The 25,843-nt window shown below is 42.1% G+C and overlaps 1 protein-coding gene across 1 annotated transcript in view; it reads left to right on the top strand.

The window, feature by feature from the left end:
• Positions 1-25,843, top strand: part of LOC121873353 — a 146,227-nt gene that overhangs the window by 58,194 nt on the left and 62,190 nt on the right. The window contains exons 3-5 of the mRNA XM_042376903.1: positions 3,702-3,793; positions 17,864-18,078; positions 22,553-22,753. Coding sequence (XP_042232837.1) covers positions 3,702-3,793; positions 17,864-18,078; positions 22,553-22,753 — 508 coding nt within the window. The remainder of the gene's footprint in view (positions 1-3,701; positions 3,794-17,863; positions 18,079-22,552; positions 22,754-25,843) is intronic.

The following is a 25,843-nucleotide window of genomic DNA, read 5'->3' as shown; positions in this document are numbered from 1 at the left end:
GTAGACCTCAGGTGATTTTTCACCCTACATAGAGTAGAGAAAGACCTCTCTCCTTCACAATTTGTAATGGGGATGGTAAGGAAAATTTTTACCAAGATACTAATGTTTGGAAAGGCAGTTGTCAAAATACCATCTTTGGACCTCAGCAAAGTGGAGATGTTTGTCACTGACCTGTCAGATTCAGAAGACAAAATGTCTTTGAATTGCAAAAAACTCATCTAGAACAGATGCTTCCAGGTCACTGGAATAGGTACTGACAACCAATTCCAGTTGGGCTTTGAGATCATCATATTTCATACTGTCATACTCCGTTAAGAAGCGAAACAGCTTCTTTATTTCTGAGTAGGCATTCACTCTGTGCTCTAATTCATTCCTAAGGCAATCTAATATGGTGTAGAAATTGTCCACCTTGAGCTTCTCATGTGGATCAAGTTGAGTTTCAGTGCCAACTGATTCATCAAAGAAATGTTTTCTCTTTTTTGTTCTTTTTGTTGTCTCTGTGTAGACAGGCTCAGCAAAAGCCCTAGCCTGATCTTCTATTTCATCAAACTGACCCTGTCTCATTTCTGAGACGAAGGAGATCAAACTCTCATACAGTTTTACAACCGACAGAAGGTCGGTCTCAACTTTTTGAAGTGATAAGCTGGTTGCATTAAACCTTGTTGAGATTTTATACCATATTACAGTAAGAAGTGCTGTTTCAAGTGCTTCCATTTGTCTTATGAGGCTTTCACCTTCAAGCTTTGTAGCCACTGTTTGTCTACTGTCAGAACATATGTTCTCCAGTGCTGACTTTATCTTACGGTAATGTAAAAACACTGCTTTAACAGCATCAGCCCTCGCACCCCAGCGAGTTTCTGAAAGAGATTTCACTACAATCCCTTCAGCAGGTAGTGCAGCTTTCAAGTGATCCCATCTATGTGTGGAGGCTGAGAAGAAGTTGTATAAGGCTTGCAAAAATCTGGAATATGAAACAGACCCAAGGCAACTGCTGGCAGCTGATGTTCCTACAAGGTTCAAGGAGTGACCTGAACAAGGGACATAATATGCCAGGGGATTCATAGCCTTTATTCTGGCTTGGAGACCAGTGTAAATGCCTGACATATTGTCACTCAAATCAAGACCAACATCTTTAATTAACTATACAACAGTTGAGGCTATGCTCTCTGCACCATGGTCATGTATGTCTATGAACTTTAGAAATCGCTCAACAGGTTTGCCATCAGGTTTGACATAACGAACTATGAATGTAAGTTGGTCAGTATGACTAACATCCGGTGTAGAATCTACACTAACTGAATAATATTTGGCCTGTTTCACTTCACTTATGATAATTGAGTGAATTTCTTCAGCCATCAGATTGACCATTTGCTCACAAATCGTTTTTGAGAGATATGAAGTCTTTCCACTACCTACAGCACCATACTTCTCCAGATGCTGTGCAAGAAAACGGTCAAATTTTGCCAGGAGTTCCAGTACTCCAAGGTAATTCCCATTGTTGCTAGAGCCTATTCTTTCACCACTACCTCTGAGAGGAAGACCTCTTGATGTTAAAAATTTTAGTGTTTCAACTATGCGCAATAGAAATTCTTTCCAGTATTTTCTCTCCAATTCTACTTGCAAAGCCAAAGTGGAATCAATTCGCCTTGCTGTAATTGCCCTCACACCCCAAGTAGTAACTGGGATTTTATGCTCTTTGCTACTTTCATGTTCAGCAACTCTACGCTGGCAGTTTTTCCAGTCGCTAAACCCACTAGTAAACAATGAGACTTGCTTGCTGAATAGCTTGCATGGAACACATAATACATCTCCAGTTTTTAGAGAATACACAAGCCATTCCCTTTTAACTTTTTCATCATTTGCCATTCCACGTGTAAACAAGGATTTGGGCACATATCGCACGCTTTCCTTTTTACCCACATTTTCACTTCTTGCAGATCTTGACATTAGTATAACCCATTAAAGTACATCCTTCTTTCCTCACACAACCAAACTGTGGAATGCTTTGCCTTCTTCTGTGCTTTCGATACTCATACAATCTGTCTTACTTCAAAAAGGTGGTTTTTCGGTATCGTCATGGTGTAGATTAATACTGTATATAGTCTTTTTCTCTTCTATTTTCAATTTCTTTTTACTCTGATTCCCCCTCTCCCCCCCAGGCCCCGTTGTGGGTCGATGACTTGTGCCCGGGTGGGCTATTCCCTATAAAAAAAAAGGTACTTGCCAACAGTGTAACAAAGCTCGTATATGTGTTCAGGACTTGTTAAAAGTGTAATAGAGCCTATATGTATTCTGAGTACTTGCTAACAGTGTAATGGTGCCTCTACAGTATATAAGCTCAGTACTTGATAACAGTGAAATAGTGCCCGTATATGTGATCAGTACTTGACAACAGTGTAAGTCTTATTGGTAAGATTTATTAGTGATATTTCTTAGTAAGATTCATTTGTAAAATTTATTAGTAAGTTTTATTGGTAAGTTTTATTAGTTAGTTTTATTAATAAGTTTTGTTCGTAACCTTTATTCATAATTTTTTTGGTAAAATTTATTCGTTAGTTTTATAAATTATATTTATAAGTTAATTTTATTAGTAAGTTTTATTGGTAAATTTTATTAGTTAGTTTTATTAATAAGTTTTGTTACTAACCTTTATTCATAATTTTTTGGTAAAATTTTTGTTAGTTAGTTTTATGAATTATATTTATAAGTTAATTTTATTAGTAAGCCTTATTTGCAAGTTTTATCGGTAAGATTTATTAGGATTTTTTTTAAAAGTCTTATTAGTAACATTTTTAGCATGATTATTATGAGTTGAGAATACAGTACTGATCTTAAGGCTTCCTTAGAAAATATAGTTGTATATACTGTATGCTGTATATTCTAGGAAGTCATGTCCGCCAAGGCTTTGCACGTACAGTATTTTATATCCCTGGGCTTTCAAACTCAAAAGACATTCACCAGGAAATATTATAAATGACAAAGTTAGAAATGACACCTCATGGATGATGGGCTGAGGCTACCTCCTGCTTTTTCCCCCTTCAGTGTTTTGGTATAAAAAAAATATATGCAACCAGAAACGGCTTCACTACTGTACTGCAGAATGGACATTGCAAAGTGGAGGGTGGGAACGCTATGCTCCTCGCTTCATTACACACACACACACACTCCGCCTTGTCTCTGTTATTTCGTCCTCCACACAATTATCTCTTTATAGCCCTTAGGAAAGCCTACAGATCCCTAGCTTCACTGTTAGTGACCATTAAGAGGACAAAATTTATGTGTGATGCAGTTTCTATTTTCTTTTTTTATCCAAGTTTGGGACGGAACTAAGGTTTAATATCTCTCAAGAATCGTTGGTTAAGTATCAGAACAAGTCATTATAATTTAGTTTTTTGTGTTTTGAAAGACGGTCTTTAATAAACACTTACTTCTTCTTTGTTTTAATTTAACATTAGACAACAAAGAGCCTTTACGAACTAAGATAGACATAAATTTTGTTGTTAGTTGATAAAAGTTAATTGAATTCAAATTTGTCTAGGTTACATGGATACATGCCTTAATTGAATAAAACATTACGTAAAGCTTATCATTCAATATACAAATATTATTTATAGGTAGTAAGGCCTATTAAATTATTAATGACTTAATTTTTTATTTTGATGTTAAAAATAATCTTAGAATTGTATTGTTTCAATCCTCAGGAGCAGGGCGGGGTTTGTCGTGGGAACAGCCGGGGTTGTGATGCTCTTCAACGTCATGTTCCTTTCCGCCTATGATGGAGACTGTCAGGACTGTAAGGAATTGTGTTTAAAAACTTTTTTTCTCATAAGTATTATGATAATAATTCATGGCAATAATTATGATGCGTAACGGTAATTTACACAAGTAGACAGCTACCAAACAGAGGGGTACTACCGCCTGGGAAGATATTGGAAGCATAATGTGTTGTCTAATGGTAGACCCTGCTGCCATATGGCATCACGAAAATTGTGACCAAGTCCCAGGTTGCTGATCTGACTTTCTGCCTCATTTACACACATTTGCAGGGTCTCAATTGTTTCTCTTACTATTGATAACACAACTTACATAAATTGTTTCTCACTTATTATTATTATTATTATTATTATTATTATTATTATTATTATTATTATTATTATTATTATTATTATTATTATTATTATTATTATTATTATTATTATTATTATTATTATTATTCTATTTTTAATTTTTTATTTTTTATTATAAATTTTATTTACTATGAATTATTATTATTATTATTATTATTATTATTATTATTATTATTATTATTATTATTATTATTATTATTATTATTATTATTATTATTATTATTATTATTATTATTATTATTATTATTATTATTACATTGTCGCCCCCAAGGCCACGTTGTGGGTCAGTGGCCTGTGCCCGGGTGGGCTAATCCCAGTAAAAAAAGAGAGAAAAAGTAGAGGTTTAGTAAGTCTTTATCGCAAAGTTCTATTAAGCTAATAAAGGACTCGGTGTATCAGAACCGTAGTCATTTAGTTCATGGTCTACTTCAAGGTCTACTTCAAAACTATGGTCATCTGTCTATCAGTCTTACGCTTTCTATTAACTCCCGGGGGCATGATTATAAACTCTCTGGGGCGTGACCACGAACTCTCTGGGGTGTGACGATAAACTCTAGGGGCGTGACCTTGAACTCTCTGGGGCGTGACCATGAACTCTCTGGGGCATGACTATAATCTCTGTCGTGACGATAAACTCTAGGGGCGTGACCCTGAACTCTCTGGGGCGTGACGATAAACTCCGAGGCGTGACCATGAACTCTAGGGGGCGTGACAATAAAGTCTAGGGGAGTGACCATAAACTCTGGGGCGTGACAATAAACTCTGGGGCGTGACAATAAACTCTAGGGGCGTGACCATAAACTCTAGGGGAGTGAAAATAAACTCTGGGGCGTGACGATAAACCTTAGGGGCGTGACCATGAACTCTATGGGGCGTGACCATGAACTCTATGGGGCGTGACCATGAACTCTATGGGGCATGACCATGAACTCTATGGGGCGTGACCATGAACTCTCTGGGGCGTGACCATGAAATCTCTGGGGCGTAACCATGAACTCTCTGGAGCGTGACCATGAACTAACTGGGGAGTGACTATGAACTCGGGCGCTGGAACTCCAAGGGATTTGAGACGGCGGATGAGGTGGAGATGAAAACTGGAGGATTTGACAATTACACTGACGTGTGTCTTCCAATTTATTTTGTTATCTATAGTGACGCCGAGGAGCTTGGTGGAGTCCACAACTTGAAGTGTTTTGAGGTCCAAAGTAATGGAGGGAGGCGGGACAAGGCCAGAGGAGAGATTGATGTTCATAACCATAGTCTTGGTATGGGTGATGGTGACATGGTTGTTGGTGGCCCAATTTTGGAGACTTCAATATATTCTGGAAGGCGCTGTAGTCGGGAGCCGAGCTGTTCACACTGACCATGAACTCTGTGGGGCGTGGCTATAAACTCTCTGGGGCGTGACTATAAACTCTCTGGGGCATGACCAAGAACTCTGTGGACGTGACTATAAACTCTCTGGGGTGTAACTAAGAACTCTCTGGGGAGTGACTATAAACTCTTGAGGTGTGACTACAATCTCTCTGGGGTGTGACCTTGAACTCTTTGGGGCGTGAATATAAACTTTCCGGGGCATGACCATGAAATCTCTGGTGTGTGACCATTAACTCTGTGGCACTACCATGGAATCTCTGGGGAATAACTATGATCTGTGCGTGGCGTGACCATGAGCTCTGTGGGCGACACTATAAACTCTCCGGGGAGTGACTTTAAAATCTCTTTTGGCTTTACCATGAACTCTCTGGGGCGTGAATATGAACTCTCTGGGGCGTGACTATGAACTCTCTGGGGCGTGACTATGAACTCTCTGGGGCGTGACTATGAACTTCTATGAACCTCTGGGGTGTGACTATGAACTCTGGGGTGTGACTATGAACTCTGGGGCGTGACTATGAACTCTGGGGCGTGACTCTCTGGGGCGTGACTACGAAACTGAACTCTCTGGGGTGTGACTATGAACTCTCTGGTGTGATTAAACTCTCCGTGACAATGAACCTCTGGGGCGTGACTTTGAACTCTCTGGGGTGTGACTAAGAACTCTCTGGGGCGTGACTATGAACCTCTGGGGTGACTATGAACCCATGGGGTGGCTATAACTCTGGGTGTGTGAACTCTGGTATGTGATTAAACTCTCTGGGGCGTGACTATGAACTCTCGTGACTTTGAACTCTCTGGGGTGTGACTATGAACTCTCTGGGTGTGACTATGAACTCTGGGACGTGACTATGAACTCTCTAGGGCGTGACTATGAACTCTGGGTGTGACTATAAACCTGGCGTGACTATGAACTCTCTGGGGTGTGACTATGAACCTCTCGTGACTGAACTCTCTGGGGCGTGACTATGAACCTCTGGGGTGTGACTAAACTCTCTGGGGTGTGACTATGAACCTCTGGTATGTGATTAAACCTCTGGGCGTGACTATGAACTCTGGGGCGTGACTTGAACTCTGGGGTGTGACTATGAATTCTGGGGCGTGACTATGAACTCTCTGGGTGGGGTGTGACTATGAACCTCTGGTGTGTGATTAAACCTCTGGGGCGTGACTATGAACTCTGGGGTGTGACTATAAACTCTCTGGGGTGTGACTATGAACTCTATGGTGTGTGATTAAACTCTGGGGCGTGACTATGAACTCTCTGGGCGTGACTTTGAACTCTCTGGGGTGTGACTATGGGTGTGACTATAAAGGTGTGACTATAAACCTCTGGGGTGTGACGATGAACTCTGGGGTGTAAACTCTGGGGTGTGACTATGAACTCTGGTGTGTGATTAAACTCTGGGGCGTGACTATGAACTCTCTGGGGCGTGACTTTGAACTCTCTGGGGTGTGACTATATACTTTCTGGGGTGTGACGATGAACTCTCTGGGGTGTGACGATGAACTCTCTGGGGTGTGACTATAAACTCTCTGGGGTGAGACTATGAACTCTCTGGGTCATGGTCATGAACTTTCTGTGGGTCTCACAGGGTTGCATGTGTACGTCAGTTTTCACACCTCTATTTTGTTGTCGATCCCCCCCCCCCCTGTAACAGTGCCATGTCTTTAGAGTAAATTTGTCACGTTTTAGAGCAAATATGTATGAAAATTCAGTTAAGAAACAAAGGGTCCTGCTTGCCGGGACAAGGACACTGTCCCACCCAAGTGTTCACGTTCAAACTGACCAATGACAGCTTGAGTGCCTTAGGCCTGAACCAACAAGGAGAACTGTGAGACGTGACATCATGAGCATGTGGCGTTCCATAGTCTGTCTTTGTTTAAGATTCAGTCTGGGATGGAATTTTGTGTATAAAGGTGTGTGGCGTCTGGGTCTGTGGGCGGCGATATGGTAGGTATTTGATCTTTGGTAAATACTTAAATCACACCTGTGATGCTTGGCAGGGTTACACTGCATAACACCCTTCTCACGTGTGTCTAGGCCGAGGCTCGAACCCTTGACATACTAGTGAGAGTTATGCACGTTACCGCTGTACCATCAACACCCCTTAGTGTACCTTAGTGTAGCTGACATTAAAAGATGGATGTCTGTAAAGACCTTCCCTTGTGACCTGTCCACTGCTATTACACCTGTAGCCTGTATTTTGAAAGTTAATGACACCTGTTTCATGACATAACCACCTATAGCTCTCTCTCTCGCTATCCTGCTTGGGTTACTTTCGGATAAACGAGACAGGCACTGTGTTGAATAAAATAATGAAGCCATTTAGAGATGTGATAATGTTAAAGTAAATGATATTCACTTCTAGACATTCAGATTAAGGAAGAATTAGATCGCCCTTGTTGGATGTCACAATTGTCACAGTTTCTCACAATATATGGTCGAGTCTGGGATTTACCTGAGATACCTCAGGATTATGGGCAGCGCTGTAAAAAGTACCGCACTTTGTTACTTAAGTAAAGTATTGTAACATTGGCAAAATGTTACACAAATAGAAGTAAAAGTAACCAAAGTTCAATGTACTCAAGTGCAATTAAAAAAGTATCTTATTAATAAAGTACTCAAATACAGAAAGTAAAAAAAAAACAAAAAAATATTATTTGTCTCAAATATTAAAATAAATCCACAATAAATTATATAAAAAAATAGTTAACTAAAGATATAAACAAAAGACACACAGCATTACATATGGTTATTTGCAAATCTTTCTATTGCGATTAATTAATAACTGATTCTCGAAATAATGGCCTAAATAAAAGCCCAACATGACCTACCGAAAGAGACTACGTTCAGCCGCTCTTCTCCCTACAATCCATCGCAGGGACGGTGAACGGACTGAAATTATATCCATCCAACATTATCACCAATTTCTTCCTTATCCACACAAGTATCGTCAGAATGGACTTATGGTCCGCAGACATAATGTTGTCTCTGCTCGCATTAGGTTAGGATACAGACCTATCTGGCAAGTATCTGAGGCGGGGGATGACCTGCACTTCTCTTCCTGTAAACTCTGTAACTGTCCCAACACTAACACCCTTCAACACTATTACCTTGACTGACTCACTGTCAGGGACCTCCTACCACAGGGAGAGTCACTAGCCACTATATGTGGCTACCCACGCTTTGGTGGGTGCTAACTCCCATTGTCCTTAAATCATATCAATATTGTCTCCATATCACAACTCATAGCGTGTCCTACGAGACACGAGTACCAATGTATTAGTGTCTGACTGCATGGTCTTGTGACTGAGCTTGTCGCCCCCTGGGGTTTAATAAATTAATTAAATAATAAATAATATGCCCATCATGACTAAACAGACACTCACAAGCATTGATTTTGATTTTACCGCTTACAGCGGCTACATTATTGTGCACCCCACACTCATCCTGTGAGCGGTAACGCAAAAGGATTACAGAGTAGAGTTTACAACGGGTCATAATAATTAACCCCCGTTGTCAGGATATTATGGCACTGAATCTTACACAGTATTTCAATTACATTATTTGTTTAGTTCTATACAAAAAGGGTAACTTATTCACAAATGCGTGAGTACAGGTGTGTGAGGCAGTATGTCTGGCCTCACACGTTGTTATTCACATTTACGTGAGAAGTATTCAAGCACATTGCGTATTTGGTTCTGTACATGAGAACTGATATAGTTAATAAGTGAAAAAAAGTGGATACAATCTGACTATGTTGGCTATCTTGCCATTAGAGATGAAGTGTTGTGCCATTTCACACACAGTGTGCTTGGACCTGTCCCTAAAAGGTTCTATCTTCACACAGTCGAGGACGTAGTGTTCAAGTGTGTGGCCATATGTCTGGCCACACACTTTACATTTAGTTTTGTTTACATCTGCTTGAGGAACATACTGCTAAAGGTACTTATATCCTAACCTCAATCTAGCGGTTGCAACATCTTGTAATCTAGTGATCTTGTTACTTGCTCCATATACATGTTTCACTTGATACATCTCATCATGGTAAACTATGGATCGACTAGTGTCTGTTTGCACTAGTCTACTTGCGTCAAACTCATCAATAAGTTCTTTCCTAATTACAGTTTTAAGGGTTCTTTTTGACAGACACAAATTGTATTCAACGGTGTCTTTGTTAGACGCGAGTTTGGCGAGGGCATCAACTCTGTCATGTTTTATGAGGCCTATGTGAGAGGGGATCCACAACAGTTTGACCTTGAAACCCAGGTCAACGAGGCACGCATATTTATGTCTGGCTTCAGAGACAAGAGCGTGACAACCTGAGTCGAGGGTGTCAAGGGCAAGTAGTGAGGATAGAGAGTCAGTGATGATGAGACTGTCAGTAACAGTGGTTTCAATGAATTTAATAGCTGTGAGTATGGCAACTAATTCAGTTTGTAGAGTGGATGCCCAGTTGTTAATTCTAACTCCTTTCTCAATTATATTACCGTCAGGTTGAGTCACAACAATAGCACTTCCAGCCCTCCCACAGGCGGTGTTTAGAGATCCATCAGTGTAGATGGTCTGTGTGATATTATCATCAGTCTGTAGAGTGTGTATGTGTTCAAGAGTTCTCAATTTGGCAGTGTGTTGGAGATAAATGCTTTGTATAATTAATTTTTTAGGCGGATATATCGGTAGTGTGATATCGAAGGGAACTGTCCGCCAGGGTGGCAGGAAGCGCTGTTGTGTCTCAACTTTGTACAGGTGGTCTAGTCCAAACATCTTCATATGTGTAGCTGTGGTTTGGATCCATTTAGACTCAACAGTCCCATGGTTCATACATTCTTGCAATTTTAAGGAAACAATGTTATGAGGATCACCACGCAGAAGCCTCAGGGCTATCATGAGTTTGACTTCAATTATTCTATCTTTAACACTGGGTATACCTAGTTCTTTCCTCATATTAAGTACTTTAGTGCTCATGGGACATCCTAGGATAATTCTGAGGGCTTTATTTTGCATTTTCTCGAGTTTGTCAACGCCTTTCCCGTCACGAAGGACCAGGGCTGGTGCGTGGTAATCTATCAGAGATCTTATATAGCCCAGGTACATTGTTTTAACAATTCTAATATTAGCACCACAGTGAGGGCTGTACCCCAATACACTTCTAAGAGGTCTCAGTCTGTCAGTACATTGGCGGGTTAGCTGTTGTATGGCAGGTAGGGTACAAGGGACGGAAACACCAAGATATTTAAAAGAAGAAACATAGTCAATAGTGTAGTTACCTATCTTGAACTTGGCAGGGCCGCGTTTGCGGTTACCAGCTTGTTTGTTGAACACCTTAGTTTTCTCAGTGGAGATAATAAGACCGAGGTTCTCACAGGCTGCGTACACATGGTTCAGGGTGGTTTGCATTTCACGATGAGTTTTAGTATGTATAAGAATATCATCAGCATAGCTGATTGAGATATTGCTGGGGTTGTTTGGTATTAAATTTAATAATGCATTCATAAGAACATTGAACAAAGTGGGGCTAAGTACTCCACCGTGAGGGGTACCAAGTTGCATATCTTTAACTTCACTTTTGTAACCCTGAAACAATGCAGCAGCCCTTCTGTTGGTTAGGTAACCACGTATCCAGTGTAACAGCCTACCTCCTATATCCATTTTGGCTAGTTCGTACAATATCAGTTGCCTATTGGCAATATCAAATGCAGCTTTTAGGTCAAGAAATGTGGTGAATCTGTGCCTTTCATCACCATGCACAGTTAGGAATGTGGTGATGCAATTATGTACACCTTTACCATGGGTGAAGCCATTTATGTTAGGAGACATGTGTTCTCTGATTCTTTATAAAAGTCTACCAAGAACCATCCCCTCAAAGGTTTTACACAGGCAGCTGGTAAGTGATATGGGACGAAAATCATCAGGCTGTCCTGGTTTCGGTATTGGTACAACAATACTGATGGTCCATGATGTGGGTAGTTGGCCTTCGGCATGATTCATATTGTACAATACCAACAATGGATTGCCTGGCACGCGCCTTAGTAGTCTAACGATGTTGTAGGTGACTCCGTCCTCTCCAGGGGAAGTAGATCTACCCCTGGCGAGGGAGGCGTCAAGCTCCCACTCAGTATATGGAACATCACACTCATCGTGCTGTTTGCCCAGCATAAAGTTAATAAGATTACTTCTCTCTACAGACTTCGCATCAAGGAGTCCCTGAGTCCTAGCTGGTAACATGTCATAGCTAGACACATGAGCCCACTTTGTTATTAGCTCATTCGACTTTTGCAGAGGATTTGGATGGGAGACGTGTCTACTGTTTTTACCTCTGATTGTGTTTATGTCTTTCCAGGCTTTACTGAGGGATGTGTGTTGGTTCAGGCTGTTGACATATGTCTCCCATGCATTTTGTCTGAGTTCGTTTACACGTTCCCTGACAGCAGCAAGGGAAGCTTGATACAATTGTAACATTTGAGGTGTTCTAATTTGTTTGTAACCCTTACCCACCCTCCTGACCCTAGCCCTGAGTTTTTTCAGCTCAGGGTCATTATAGCAATATAGCACTGCTGTTGCCTGTTCCCATTATGCTGACCACTTTTTCTCCTTTTTTTGGTGGAGGCATTGTTGGTGAAGTATGCATAAGTCCTATCTATCAGATCGTCATGGAAACTTTGGTAGTTGTCAGGCTTGTAGTCCTTGTACCAGTCATGGATGAAGTCTATGAACTGGCTTTCATGTTCTTGCTTGACTGTGATTCTACGTCTGTTGAGTTTACCACCAGTGGGGGTGTCATTGGCTACATGTATACTAGCTTGGATTGGGCTGTGGTCAGACATAAGATCAGTGACAACATCAGAGCTATGAGTTGTGTATGATAGATTAAAACCAATACACTTGTCTAGACCCCCGCCATAGATGTGCGTTGGTTATTATTACCTATAATTTGAACATCTTCATATGCGCTGAGAAGTGAGATAAGTCTCCTACCATTGGTGTTAGTGGTGGAGTCACCTAATTTCTTGTGTCAAGTATTCAGGACACCCATCAGGACAGTGGGCTCAGTGTGTAAAAAGTCTGGGAGATCTGTGTACTGAAGCTGATCTGGGGGAGCATAGGCGTTTAGCACTTTGAGTGTGGAGTTGCCCAGGTGGATAGTGATCCCATGGTACTGAAGGTTGGTAGTCTTTTTGGATACAAAAGGTACCTGCGGGAGTGACTTCTTAACATACATCAAACATGTGTGAGTAGAACTAGGATCATAATACATATAATCGGGCAGACTGGGTGGGGGCTTACCATTAGGTGTGAGACACTCCTGCAGATACACAATATCGATGTCCTCAGTCACAACTTTGTGGTGTAGGTCAGGGAATCGTTTTCTAAGGGATGAGATGTTCCAACTCATCACCTTCACCGCTCTGTATCTTTGCCTGGTATTAACACTGGCCATTATGAAATGTATTTGGAACTTTGTCTGGTATTAACACTGGCCATTATGAAATGTATTTGGAAAGAAGCAAAAGGCACTGTATGATACTGTTCTTTTCTGCGCTGCTTGTCCTTTCAGCAGGCAGTAGGCCACATAACGTTTTTGAAACATTTCTAGAGCATGTACTGCTCAATAATTGTTGAAAGTCAGTGGCAGACAACGACACACTTTGGTTACACTCGACATCACCACCATTTCTGTTTGTGTTTGTTCATCTTCACTGACCATGTCCACAGAGGCATCAGTAAAACTGTTACCAGTATCACTATTTTATCTGCGTGGACACTAGTTCCTGGTGGGTCTTGAGTTTCCACATCTGGTACTGACATCTGAATGTCTTCAGTTTGACTGTAATTTTTCCATAACTGCTGCACTGTGTTGGTGGTGTTTTTTTTCTGTAGTGTATCACAGAGGCTCCTTAACATTTCAGTTTGAGCTGTAAATTGAGCTTTGAGTTCTTTAATTTCATTTTTCAAATCATTGATCTCTTCACGTTGTGCGTGTTCACGGAGTGTGTTGGCAGCTACCTGTTGTGTCGGTACGTCTGTGTTGCCCCATGCTGATCTTTCGATGACTGCTGGTGATGACACTGGAGCTTTGGTGGGGAGGGCAGGCCAGGGGTTGGCCGTAGGGAGTACCCTAGCAGCAGTAGTGTTTCTTGAGACCTGCCTGGGTGACGGGTCTGGGCGCTAAAGGGGTGTAGGAGCTCTAGAACAGTCAGGGTGCCATACAGGAACTCCAACTGTTTTGCAGTTAATACACTTCTGTTGAATGACACCCCCTTGAGCAACTGTATCTCTGCAAGCCTGTGTTGCATGTTGCCTTGAGCAGAGACCACACCACGGCTTAGTCGAGGGGCATAACCGGGCCACATGGCCCCAGTGCTGACAATTGTAACACCTCCGGTTAGGGGGCTGATAGAGAGTTACCTTCAGAGTCCGATAGGCACCACGGACTCGAATTGTCTTGGGTGGGTCCCCCGAGCCAACCCAGTCTGCAATGACTGCATTCTTGCCCCTGAGTCGCTTCGTCCTTCTGATGTCGGGATGAGCTTCTAGTAGTGTAGGGGTCTGGTACTGGTCGAGCCCTATGATTAAGATGGTTTTCTTGCTCGATGGTTGGGATGATTGTTCCATGGTTATTCCCCTTATGCTACTGGTGAGGAGATCCTGTATGACTGCTGGGTCGCTTCTAATCAGAACATGATCTTGTGTACCGACTCTGAACTGAAACTCAGTGTCTGGGTGTTTATCTTCCGCATCGTTCAGCCAGAGATACTTGACTTCAGGTGATGTACCTTCAGGGAAGTATAATCTTACTCTCATGGGGGTTGAGGTTGTAGTTGATGGTCTCTAAGTTTTTCTGCCTTTTCGGCCTTCCGCTTGTTCCTGGACTGAACTAGTTGAAAGCCATCCTCTCCGTTGGTGTCAAGGTCAACACCATAGTCGCCTGGCTCACTCAGTGCATCAGGAGAGTTAAAGCGAGTAGCTGGGTCTCCAGTCAATTCAGACATGGTGGAGTTACAGGACTCGACCTACAGTATATGCCTACGTCAGAGGGCCGAGGACTGCTTGGCACTCATAGGAAGTCAGCGGTGGTTGGGAGGCGTAACCCTCTTAGAGGACAAAGGAGACTGACATCTACAGCGTATTAGCGGTGTGAGGGGAGGCCATGAGCGGGCCTCCCGCGGAGGGAGTGTGGTGTCGGGGGGACTAAGGTAACAGGAGTATTCCCAGTTTATAAACACTTTTATTACACTACACTTGTTCTTAATAGTATCTCTCAGCAGCAGATGCAGGTAGTGGGGTGTTAAGCTTGAGAGATAAGTCAAATAATGTCGGGAAAGATATCAATAGCTCCATTCCATCCCCTGGGCATGCTAAGTAGCCATTAAGCTCCTTCAATTGAGGAGTTTGTGGATTCATGTTACCAGTGATTTTGATTTTGCCTCTTACAGCGGCTAGTTTATTGTGCACCCCATACTCATCCTGTGAGCGGTAGCGCAAAAGGATTACAGAGTAGAGTTTACAAAGAGTCAGAATAATTAACCCCCGTGGCCGGGCTATTATGGCACTGAATGTTACACAATATTTCAATTACATTATTTGTTTAGTTCTGTACATAGAGGGTAACTTATTCACAACTGCGTGAGTACAGGAGTGAGAGGCAGTATGTCTGGCCTCACACTTTGTTATTCACATTTGCGTGGGAAGTATTCAAGGACAACGTGTGTTTGGTTCTAGACATGGAAACTGATATCGTTACTACGCGCAAAAAAGTGGATATAATCTTGATATGTCGGCTATCTTGCCATTAGAGATGAAGTGTTATGTCATTTCACACACAGTGTGCTTGGACCTGTCCCTAAAAGGTTCTATCTTCACACAGTCGAGGACGTAGTGCTTAAGTGTGTGGCCATATGTATGGCCACACACTTTACATTTAGTATTGTTAACATCTGCTTGAGGAACATACTACCAGAGGTACTTATATCCTATCCTTAATCTAGCGGTTACAACATCTTGTAATCTAGTGATATTGTTACTTGCTCCATGTACATGCTTCGCTTGATACATCCCATCATGGTAAACTATGGATCGACTAGTGCCTGTTTGCACTGGTCTGCTTGCGTCAAAATCTCTCAATAAGTTCTTTCCTAATTACAGTTTTAAGGGTTCTTTTTGACAGACCCATATTGTATTCAACAGTGACTTTGTTAAACGCGAGTTTGGCGAGGGCATCAACTCTGTCATGTTCTCTGAGGCCAATGTGAGAGGGGATCCACAACAGTTTGATCTTGTTACCAGGCCAACCCTCTGGTGGGGGGAGTTATCACAGACAAAACCCCACCTCCCTCAACCACAGGCCTACCTCCACTTCTCTCTCTCCCTTACTCCCCTCCTTCACCTACCGAACGAAGCATTAAGAATAAGAAAAGAGAATTAGAGAATAAAGAAAAGGTAAAAGTAAGTAAATAAATATAAATAAGAAACAAACTCAAAGGAAATAATACCCATTTGTTACACCCCTACGGTAGTTCGTCGTCTCCGTCTCTCTCTCTTATATAACGTGGTACAATACACATGCTGGTGGGCTTCCCCGCTTGTGGTTACGCTTGTGTATTTTCTTTGCCTTTACTTTATACTCTTCGCCAATGATCAGCTCGTTAACCGCTTGGGCGGATGGTCAAGTCTCTGTTACGCACTGTTGGCAAGTATTAGGCATGTACTTGCTCGCCTACAGTATGCTGTCAGCTGTGCATTTGGAGGTGTTACAATCTCTCTGGGTAACTGAGGTGCTGTAGTCAGGGCACCTGTCTGATGGCCCTCCTCTGGACATTTTCAATCAACTGACAGTCTCTAGCACATCACGGGGACAAGACGGGGGTGACAGTACTCCAAACGGGGAAGCACTTCGCTTTTAAGGAGCGTTATGAGGGTCGGACCGACAAGGTGTGCGAACGCTATTCTTACATGACCTACTAGCTTAGGTGCTTGATTTACATTCTTTTCACACTGGTCTCAGAACTTCAGTTCATTGTCAATACAAACTCCGGTCCTTTTCACATTTGGTCTCAGTTAATGATGCTTCCTCTTCTTGCTGGGACATGTAATATTTCCTAACAGTCACTCCTGTGACTAGTCCTGAAGATGACTGAGATTTTCTTGTTGTATTTACCAGTACGTTTGATTCCCATTTCCTTGATTAATCTAGCACCATTCACAAACTTTCGTGTGGAGGAGTGTATAGCTTATGGCATACCCTTTATACCTGTGTCAACCCGCTTGTCACAAGTTCACATGACGATTTCGTGCCATAAATCACCACACGCTGTTTGTGGTCTCGAAGAAAGTCTTTGATCCACGCGAGGAAGCTTCCCCGAATTCCCTACCCTTCCTGTTTAATTTTCAGCCTCAAAAGCCTTCGCAAAATCTAGATATATACTGTGTTATCGATATTGTCACCCCGCTCTAGGATCTGTGTCCACACATCCAACATCTTAAGTAATTGCGTCAAGCGAGCATCCAGGCATAATACCATGTTGGCACTCCTTTACATGGTTGTTTCGTATTAGATGGTCCATCATAGCATCACCTACAATGCACCCTAGTACTTTTCATACTATTCTGGTCATTCTTACCGGCCTATTAATGCAGTGGCGATATCACTGTTTAAATGTAGGACTCACTTATTATTTTCCAGTCTCTGGGGACCTTTTGCTCGTCCATTCATCTGCAGAACATGATTTTAGGGGGCTCATCATGATCGATGCACAACTCTCTTAACACTCTGGGATGCACACTGTTAGGGCCAGGGCTTTTATGAACCTTTAGCTTAGCCAATTTATTTCTAACACACTCCTCTGAGAACTCAATGTGAGTCAGCACGGTGTCAAACCTTCTATCCTCAAACGCAAGGAAGTTGTTCGCATCTTTCTTGGGAACACTGAGGAAAAGAATTTATTTAACACCTCCACCTTGTCCTGATCTGAATCTGAGTAACTACCATATTCAAGTGTAAGGTCTGATACGCACACATGCTTCTTTAATTTTGCTTTTGTGTAGCGGTAGAAAGCATTTGAGCTTGACTTGGCTTCGTTTGAGATCCTTTCACAGACAATAAAAGAATGACAGGTAGTATTTCCCTCTCGGCGAATCCTGTTTAATTGCCCAGAAAACGTGGAGCTGACTTTTCATTCTTCCTCTCTATTATTACATTTTCGCCCCCCAGGCCCTGATTTGGGTCAGTGACCTGTGCCCGGGTGGGCTAATCCCCGTAAAAAAAAAATGTATACATATACGTTCGCCCAGATTTAGATATTTAACCCATAGTACTGTACTTTACCTTCACCCTGCATTACTCTACCTCCCCTAGACTACATCAAGAGGGCACTACGAGGTCCACCGCCCCAAGACGACCCAGCGCTCTTGAAATGGGTGCGGGGGCAACTGGTGCCTCCATCCCGTCTCCCCTATAATCTGTCCTTCTTCATGAGCGGACTTCACCAGGAGGTAGACCTCAACATCTCCTCTTACAGCCCTTCACAGGAGTTTATACTCGGCAAGCTGGAGCAGATCTTTGGGGACAGGGTGAGTTGTTGTTGTGGTTATGCTTAATAGATGCGTTTAAGTTAGTCCAATAATCAGCATACATTGACCTAGCCGATTTTAGTTAACTCAGTGCCCGCCATTCATGATCTGATCTGACTAGTAATGTATGTCCTCGTGTAAGAATTTGGGCAGATTTGGTTAGGGTACTTTTGGTTAAGGGATGTTTGGTTAGGGTAGTTTTGGTTATGGTTTAGGTTGGATTGGTTAAGGTAGGTTTGATTAAGGTTGGTTTAGTTAAGGTAGGTTTAGTTAGGGAAGGTTTGTTTGGGGAGGTATGGTCAGGGTTTGTTAGGTTAGAGTAGGTTTGGTTACGGTATATTTGGTTAGGGTAGGTATGGTTAGGGTTCGTTTAGTTAGAGTAGGTTTGGTTAAGGTAGGTTTGGTTAGGGTAAGTTTGGTTAAAGAAGGTTTGGTTAGGGTAGGTCTGGTTAGGTTTGGTTAGGGTTGGTTTGGTTAGGGTTGGTTTGGTTAGGGTAGGTCTGGTTAGGGTAGGTTTGGTTAGGTTAGGGTAGGTCTGGGTGGGGTAGGTTTGGTTAGGGTTGGTTTGGTTAGGGTAAGTTTGCTAGGCTCGAGTATACTCGTAGTCTCCTTTAGACATCGGCAGCGCCATAGAGTAAGAAGAGTTTGTTCAACTTGGTCACAATTTAGAAGATTTAACGCGAGTGGTCGAGCCAGGTCACGTGTCATCCTTGCGCCAGCTTGCATCCTCATTCAGTCACCGAGTAACCACAGCAAGGTACGTGGCCAAGAAGACACTTTGCTTTAAATGTAATAATTTTGTAACATCTGTCTGTGATAGGCCGTGATATGGCTTACTGTGTTGCCTGGGGATGTTGCAACCGTCCAGGAATGGGGAAGATAAGGCACAGATTACCGAGAGACTCAAAAAGTTGAAAGTAATGGGAAATCGAAGTCTGCCTGCATTTTCTATATGCACTCTGTGTATACCTGCACACTCTGTATACAATTTATACGTGCACGGAATATAAATTGTGTATACCTGCAGTATCTATATACACTATGAGTATAGCTTTAATGTCTATTACATGCTGAAACAATGTGAACTTAATTAGGGTCGACTCTAGCTTCTGAGGGGCCCTGTGCAAGATAATTGTTGGGGCCCCATTCCTTAGACAACCCTCCCAGGGCTTCCCCCCCATCGTGCCCAGTCCCTCACCCACATATATTCCTGATTTTCTATGGTAACATCATCTTGATAAAAGCGCACATCCAATATTATACTGAATATATACTGTTATGCAAACATACGTGCAAATATATAACAGAAAGGTAAATCAGTATCAGTTGCCAGGTTTTTATATACAGAAACCGTTAAACTTCAGAATTGTTGTCGCCAGTTGACTGAAACGCGCTCGCCTGTAGTTTTGAGATGCACATGCAACACGACATATAAGAATCGAAATATATATCCTACTAAACAACAAATATATTCAGGAGCCCCCCCCCCCAAAGAGCCAAGAGATGGGGGGCCCTGTGCAGCCGCACAGACCGCACATAGCTGGGGCCGGCCATGAAATTAATGATAATTTTATTGAATGAAGATCTGTATATATCTATCTACCTATCTGAGCGTCTAATCTATCTAGCTACTCTCTCTCTCTATATATATATATATATATATATATATATATATATATATATATATATATATATATATATATATATATATATATATATATATATATGTGTGTGTGTGTGTGTGTATATGCAAGTAAATCACTGTAGGTCTCCGTGATCCAAGTATATGCTGATAACCACAAGGAAACAAGAAAACACGAGGTTCCCAAGCGCTTTCGTGTAATTCACATCTTCAGGGGTGAGTACAGACTAAGGAGAAATACTTGACAAGGCTAATATATACAGAAGAGGAGAGTGAAGCTCCGACTCTATACAGAGATAGTGACGAAAATAAATTAAGCGAGATTGTAGTGACTAGTAACGATGTTAGTAAGCAAATAGACAAACTAAAGCCTAATAAGTCACCAGGTCCCGATGAGATATTTGCCAGAGTATTAAAGGGATGTATGGAAGAGCTTAGTATGCCCTTAGCAAAGTTGTTTAACATGTCCTTAAAAACAGGTGTAGTAAAAGAATCCTGGAGAATAGCGAATGTAATTCCGATTTTCAAGAAGGGAGATTGATCATTATCCTCTAACTACCGTCCAATCAGTCTAACATCAATTGCAGGCAAATTACTGGAAGCAATCATTTCAAACTCTATTCGAAATCACCTGGAGAAACACAAGTTGATCAATGATTCCCAAAATGGCTTCACAAGCGGACGTTCATGTCTAACTAATCTATTAACATTTTTTTCATCAGTTTTCGAATTATGATGTGGTATATCTCGACTTTAGCAAGGCCTTCGACAGAGTCCCCCACGAAAGACTAATAAGAAAAGTGGAGGCTCATGGCATTAAAGGTGATATTCTAAAATGGATTAGGGCGTGCCTACAGGACAGAAAACAGCGAGTGAGCATTATCGGCACTAAATCACATTGGAGCAACATCACTAGTGGAGTTCTGCAAGGCTCAGTACTCGGACCATTATTATTTTTTATATACATAAGCGACATATATATTGGCGTAGACAGCAACATAAGTAAATTTGCTGATGACACTAAGATAGGACATGTAATTAAATCTGACGAGGACTCGGCAAAACTACAGGAAGATCTATACAAATTTTTCGAATGGTCTGAAAAATGGCAGATGTGGATTCAATGTGGACAAATGTAAAGTACTCAGTATAGGAGATGTAAACAGGGAAACCAGATACCAGATGAACAACGATGTTATTGAGAAATCCGACTGCGAGAGAGATTTAGGAGTAATGATAAGTAGGAATCTTAAACCAAGTAAACAATGTGTATTTGCTAGAAACAAAGCTAATGAAGTACTTGGGTTCATACAAAGGAGTGTTAGTTACAAGAATTAGCGAGGTCATCTTAAAACTATATCTTGCGCTTGTGAGACCTCACTTGGATAACGCAGTTTAATACTGGTCACCGTATTACAGAATGGATATAGAATCCTTGAAAAGAATTCAGAGGAGAATGACAAGACTAATCCCGGGCATTAGGAACCTTGAGTACAGAGACAGGTTAAGGCATCTTAATTTGCACTCCCTCGAGAGACGTAGAGTGAGGGGCGACATGATCGAGGTGTATAAATGGAAGTCAGGGCTAAACAAAGGGGACATTACAAAGGTACTCAAACTTTCCAACCAGGAGCAAACTCGTAACAATGGTTTTAAATTAGACAAATTTAGATTTAGGCGGGAAATAGGTAAACATTGGTTTGGAAATAAGAGTAGTGGACGATTGGAACAAGTTACCAAATATCATCATTAACTCGAATACGCTGGATAGCTTCAAACTTAGGTTGGATGGATATAAGAGCAATAGGGGCTGGGTGTAAATGGGACTGCCCTGTATGGGCCAATAAGCCCGCTGCAGTTTCCTCCATTCTTATGTTCTTATGTTCTTATGACCGTAGGTGTCCACGGTGGTCCGGTCATTAGGCAGTGACCCTACTAATCTTCATAAGCACTGCAGCTCTCCGTAGTCAGGTCATAGGGTAAGATGACCCAACCTTCTCACCTAGTTACAAATCTTCTTAATTACAAAATTATCCAGTTTGCACATTACTCAAATTCAGGTTGACGAATTCGGTATGTTTAATGAGACTGGATTCTATAATGTTCCTACTGACAATTGAATTACAAGGTAATATTGAGGAGGCATTATGAAGATGAGTAGGGTCATTGCCTAATGACCGGACCATCGTGGACACCTATGGTCCCCTAAGGATTTGATCTCACTCTCCTCTTCTGTATATATTAGCCATGTCAAATATTTCTCCTTAGTCTGTACTCACCCCTGAAGATGTGAATTATACGAAAGCGCTTGGGAACTTCGTATTTTCTTGTTTCCTTGTGGTTATCAGCATATACCTGGATCACACGGACCTACAGTGATTTCATTGCATATATATATATATATATATATATATATATATATATATATATATATATATATATATATATATATGTATACACACACCAGTTTATCTAACAATTATCAACCTCTGTATGTATCTATTTGTATTTAACTTTGATTCTTGATACTGTTTAATATAGTAGTGAGAAATGAAAAAAAAGGAAGCATCTTTAGTAGAAAACTTGTTTCTTACCTGAGAATAAACCAATTCAGCGAGAGGAATTCACTTTTTCATACACATTTTTTTCTTTATTTTTTCTATAACCAAAGGCGCTCCATGCTACCAGACAACTCCATGTTTCCATGCTGGCGCCTGTTGTGAAGTTGGCCAAATTCTTCTACTCTATGGTGTTGGACACCTCCCTCTTGCACCAATCACAGGTTGGCTGACAGATGCTCCTTAACCTAAATTCTTTTATTGTTCTGAACAGATAGAGCAGCCTGGCACATTCCTGGAGGCCGGAGCGTATGACGGTGAGTTCCTGTCCAACACTCTCTACCTGGAGCACGAGTATAACTGGCGTGGGGTGCTGATCGAAGCTAACCCCATCTTCTTCCAGCAGCTGATACTCAAGCATCGCAGGAGCTGGGCCCTCAACCTCTGTCTCAACACAAAGCCCTACCCATCACAAGTATGTGAGTGTGTGTGTGTCCCTGTAATGGCCCCTGTCTCATCAACAGAACGTATTATATAAATGGGTTATTTACATCTGATTTATATTCAGATTCACCCCCTGTACTTTTCCACTATCTATGAGTAAGACATGAACTGATCACGTGAAGGGTAACTTTCCCAAGAGGGAGAAGCCCATATGTCAGTATCTATGTAAGCGCGCACCAGTGTGACGCTCTTAGTCAGTCACTCATACCAACTAATATCGAACGGACGTTGATCTATGTTTATATTACATAAACGCCGTCCTTTCTCATTCACTCATAAATAGTGGAACTTACGGTTGATATACACTCAGGAATTATAAACATAATACTTTTATAATAAAACAAGAAACTTCAATTGGGTTTTGTTACTAAAAGCTCAATATATATTATATGTGTACCAACCTGGTTAACTGGGGAATTAACCAGCATAACATATAAGGTGGCAGCTCGTGTGGGTACGGAAGCTTTAAGGCAGTATACGTACCAAGACGTCAGTGTTTTGTGAAAACAAGAAAACAAAAAACAGTGACGTGTTACATAATCCGAGTGTTAAAACTGTATCCCGTATCGAGACGATAATTAGTGAGTGCTCCTCTTCTCTGTCACCCACAAGAGGTGCAGGTATTATTATAATATCATACAGCCTGTTTGGTGAAAATCCTGTAAGTAACAAGTAAGGAAGCCCCAAGTCAGCATAGTGTTGTCTACATTGTTGCAGATGGTTTCAAAAGCTTTACTAACAATTGACATTTCATAAGTAGCTGGACTGTTGTGTGTTTCGCGAGCGTTGATTGCAGTATATCCGGTGTCATCAGACAGTTCTCCATACAGTATATATGAGACTGAAGAAGTTTGGCACACGGCAGAAGCGACATTGACTCAGCAGAAGCAAGAAGAACCTTTCCGACATATTCAGCAGTATCTGATCATACAGTGGAGGTAATCCCCTGTCGTGAAGTGGACTCACCCGCCGTCGTGTTGCAGCGCATTATTCTTGTTGCCAGGGAAACCAGCTGGAGGCGCGCGCATTCAAGGACGAGTGAAGAGGCCCCGCCTACTCTCCCACTACAGATACCAGCTGGACGGATAGCATTTTCTATACAGACGCGGTAACTCCTGTTTTAGGTATTTCAAAAGTATACATTGTTTATACACACATTAACACGTTCGAGGCATACACAATGATAGGCTCATCGGATAGGGGTATGCCATTGAAATAAGTGTCTTATGTATATTCGTGTGTATTGACGTTATATAATTTGCAGATTCACCCCCTCTACTTTTCCACTACCTATGAGTAAGACATGAACTGATCACGTGAAGGGTAACTTTCCCAAGAGGGAGAAGCCCATATGTCAGCATTTATGTAAGCGCGCACCAGTGCGATGCTCTTAATCAGTCACTCACACCAACTAATATCGAACGGACGTTGATCTACGTTTATATTACATAAATGCCGTCCTTTCTCATTCACTCATAAATAGTGGAACTTACGGTTGATATACACTCAGGAATTATAAACATAATACTTTTATAATAAAACAAGAAACTTCAATTGGGTTTCGTTACTAAAAGCCCAATATATATTATATGTGTACCAACCTGGTTAACTGGGGATTTAACCAGCGTAACATCCCGGTAACTGGTGCCACGTGGGCCCAGGCTAGACTAGTAGGGGATCTTGGAGTAGCAGCGGGCCCCAGAGAGATCACGCATAGGCCCAATGGCATGTGGACACGTCCTGGTGCCTACCAACTACAGGCCCACTGCCTTGTGGATTAACCTTGATAGGTATAAGGCTACGGGAGTAAACCCCGAACGAAAAATCTGTGGTGGAGCCCCCATCAGGCAGACATGCTTCCAGAGCTCCAACAAAACCCCAATGGCGGTATAGGCAGAAGAGGTGACCAACATGGGAACTCTACGACTACACTGGCGAACGAAGGCAATGCATAATGGACAGGCAACTAGGGCGAAACCCAACAAACTGGGCTATCGGCAGTCCAACTCCCTCTCCCCAGTTATTGCAACACTTGCTCCACCGGATTAGGAAAGGGGAGAGCCAAGATGTATGGTTGCAGTCTGTGCTCCTGCCTCACCACATAAATTAACTCACGTGCAGCCATCATCTAGCTCATCATACCTCTCATCATCATCAAACCCTTATACCCCAAAAGTTTTATGACGACGGACAAGTGGCGACGGAGACAGGCAGAGATGACTGCCAGGAGTCTCTAGTCACAACTCTGCACATGGGCGGCATAGATAAGATGTACGTTTATGCACTGGGATCTAGGCAGCAGTGCAATCTGGTCCTGTCTGTGCGACTGAACAGCCCTTTCGAGGAGCCATTCTGCTCACCCCACATGGGGAGGGGGCTAGAAAAGGTGCCCTAAACATAGCCTGCCTGAAGAACCAATGTGACTGGGCAACCGCACCCAGTAAGGTCATTCTGATGTGGTCGAAAACACAATTATGATCTCAGATAAAAAAAAAAAAACTATACAACCACTTATGGTCGCTGCATGGAATGTCAGGACCCTTCTGGGTACTAGCACACATGAGTGTCCTGAAAGAAAAACCGCCCTTGTGGCAAAAGAGCTGGCTAGGTATAACACTGACATAGCAGCCATTAGTGAGTCCCGACTCCCAGACGAGGGTCGACTCACGGAACAGGGGTCTGGCTATACCTTCTTCTGGAAGGGTAAGCCTGCTGCGTAGAGAAACTGCATGTATGGAGTTGGCTTTGCCATCCGCCGATGCATCCTACATAGGCTAACTGAAATGCCTGTTGGGATCAACGAGCACCTCATGACGCTCCGAGTCCCACTGAATCACTCACGTCATGCCTTTTTCATCAGTGCATACGCCCCAACACTGGATGAAGAGGATGACATCAAGGAGGCCTTTTACGCTGTCCTTGACAGAGTGCTAACCTCTATCCACAGAGAAGATAAGGTTGTGCTCCTTGTGGAGATGTTCAGGGTACTTGGTTCTAACCACAGGAACATAACACCTGTAGAGTTCTGTAGATTCTATTCAACGGAAATATACAAGGGTGT

This window comes from Homarus americanus, unplaced genomic scaffold (assembly GCF_018991925.1).
Source record: "Homarus americanus isolate GMGI-L3 unplaced genomic scaffold, GMGI_Hamer_2.0 scaffold32929, whole genome shotgun sequence".
Lineage (NCBI taxonomy): Eukaryota > Metazoa > Arthropoda > Malacostraca > Decapoda > Nephropidae > Homarus > Homarus americanus.
Note: the sequence above shows the minus strand (reverse complement) of the source record. Positions and strands in the feature narration are given on the sequence as shown.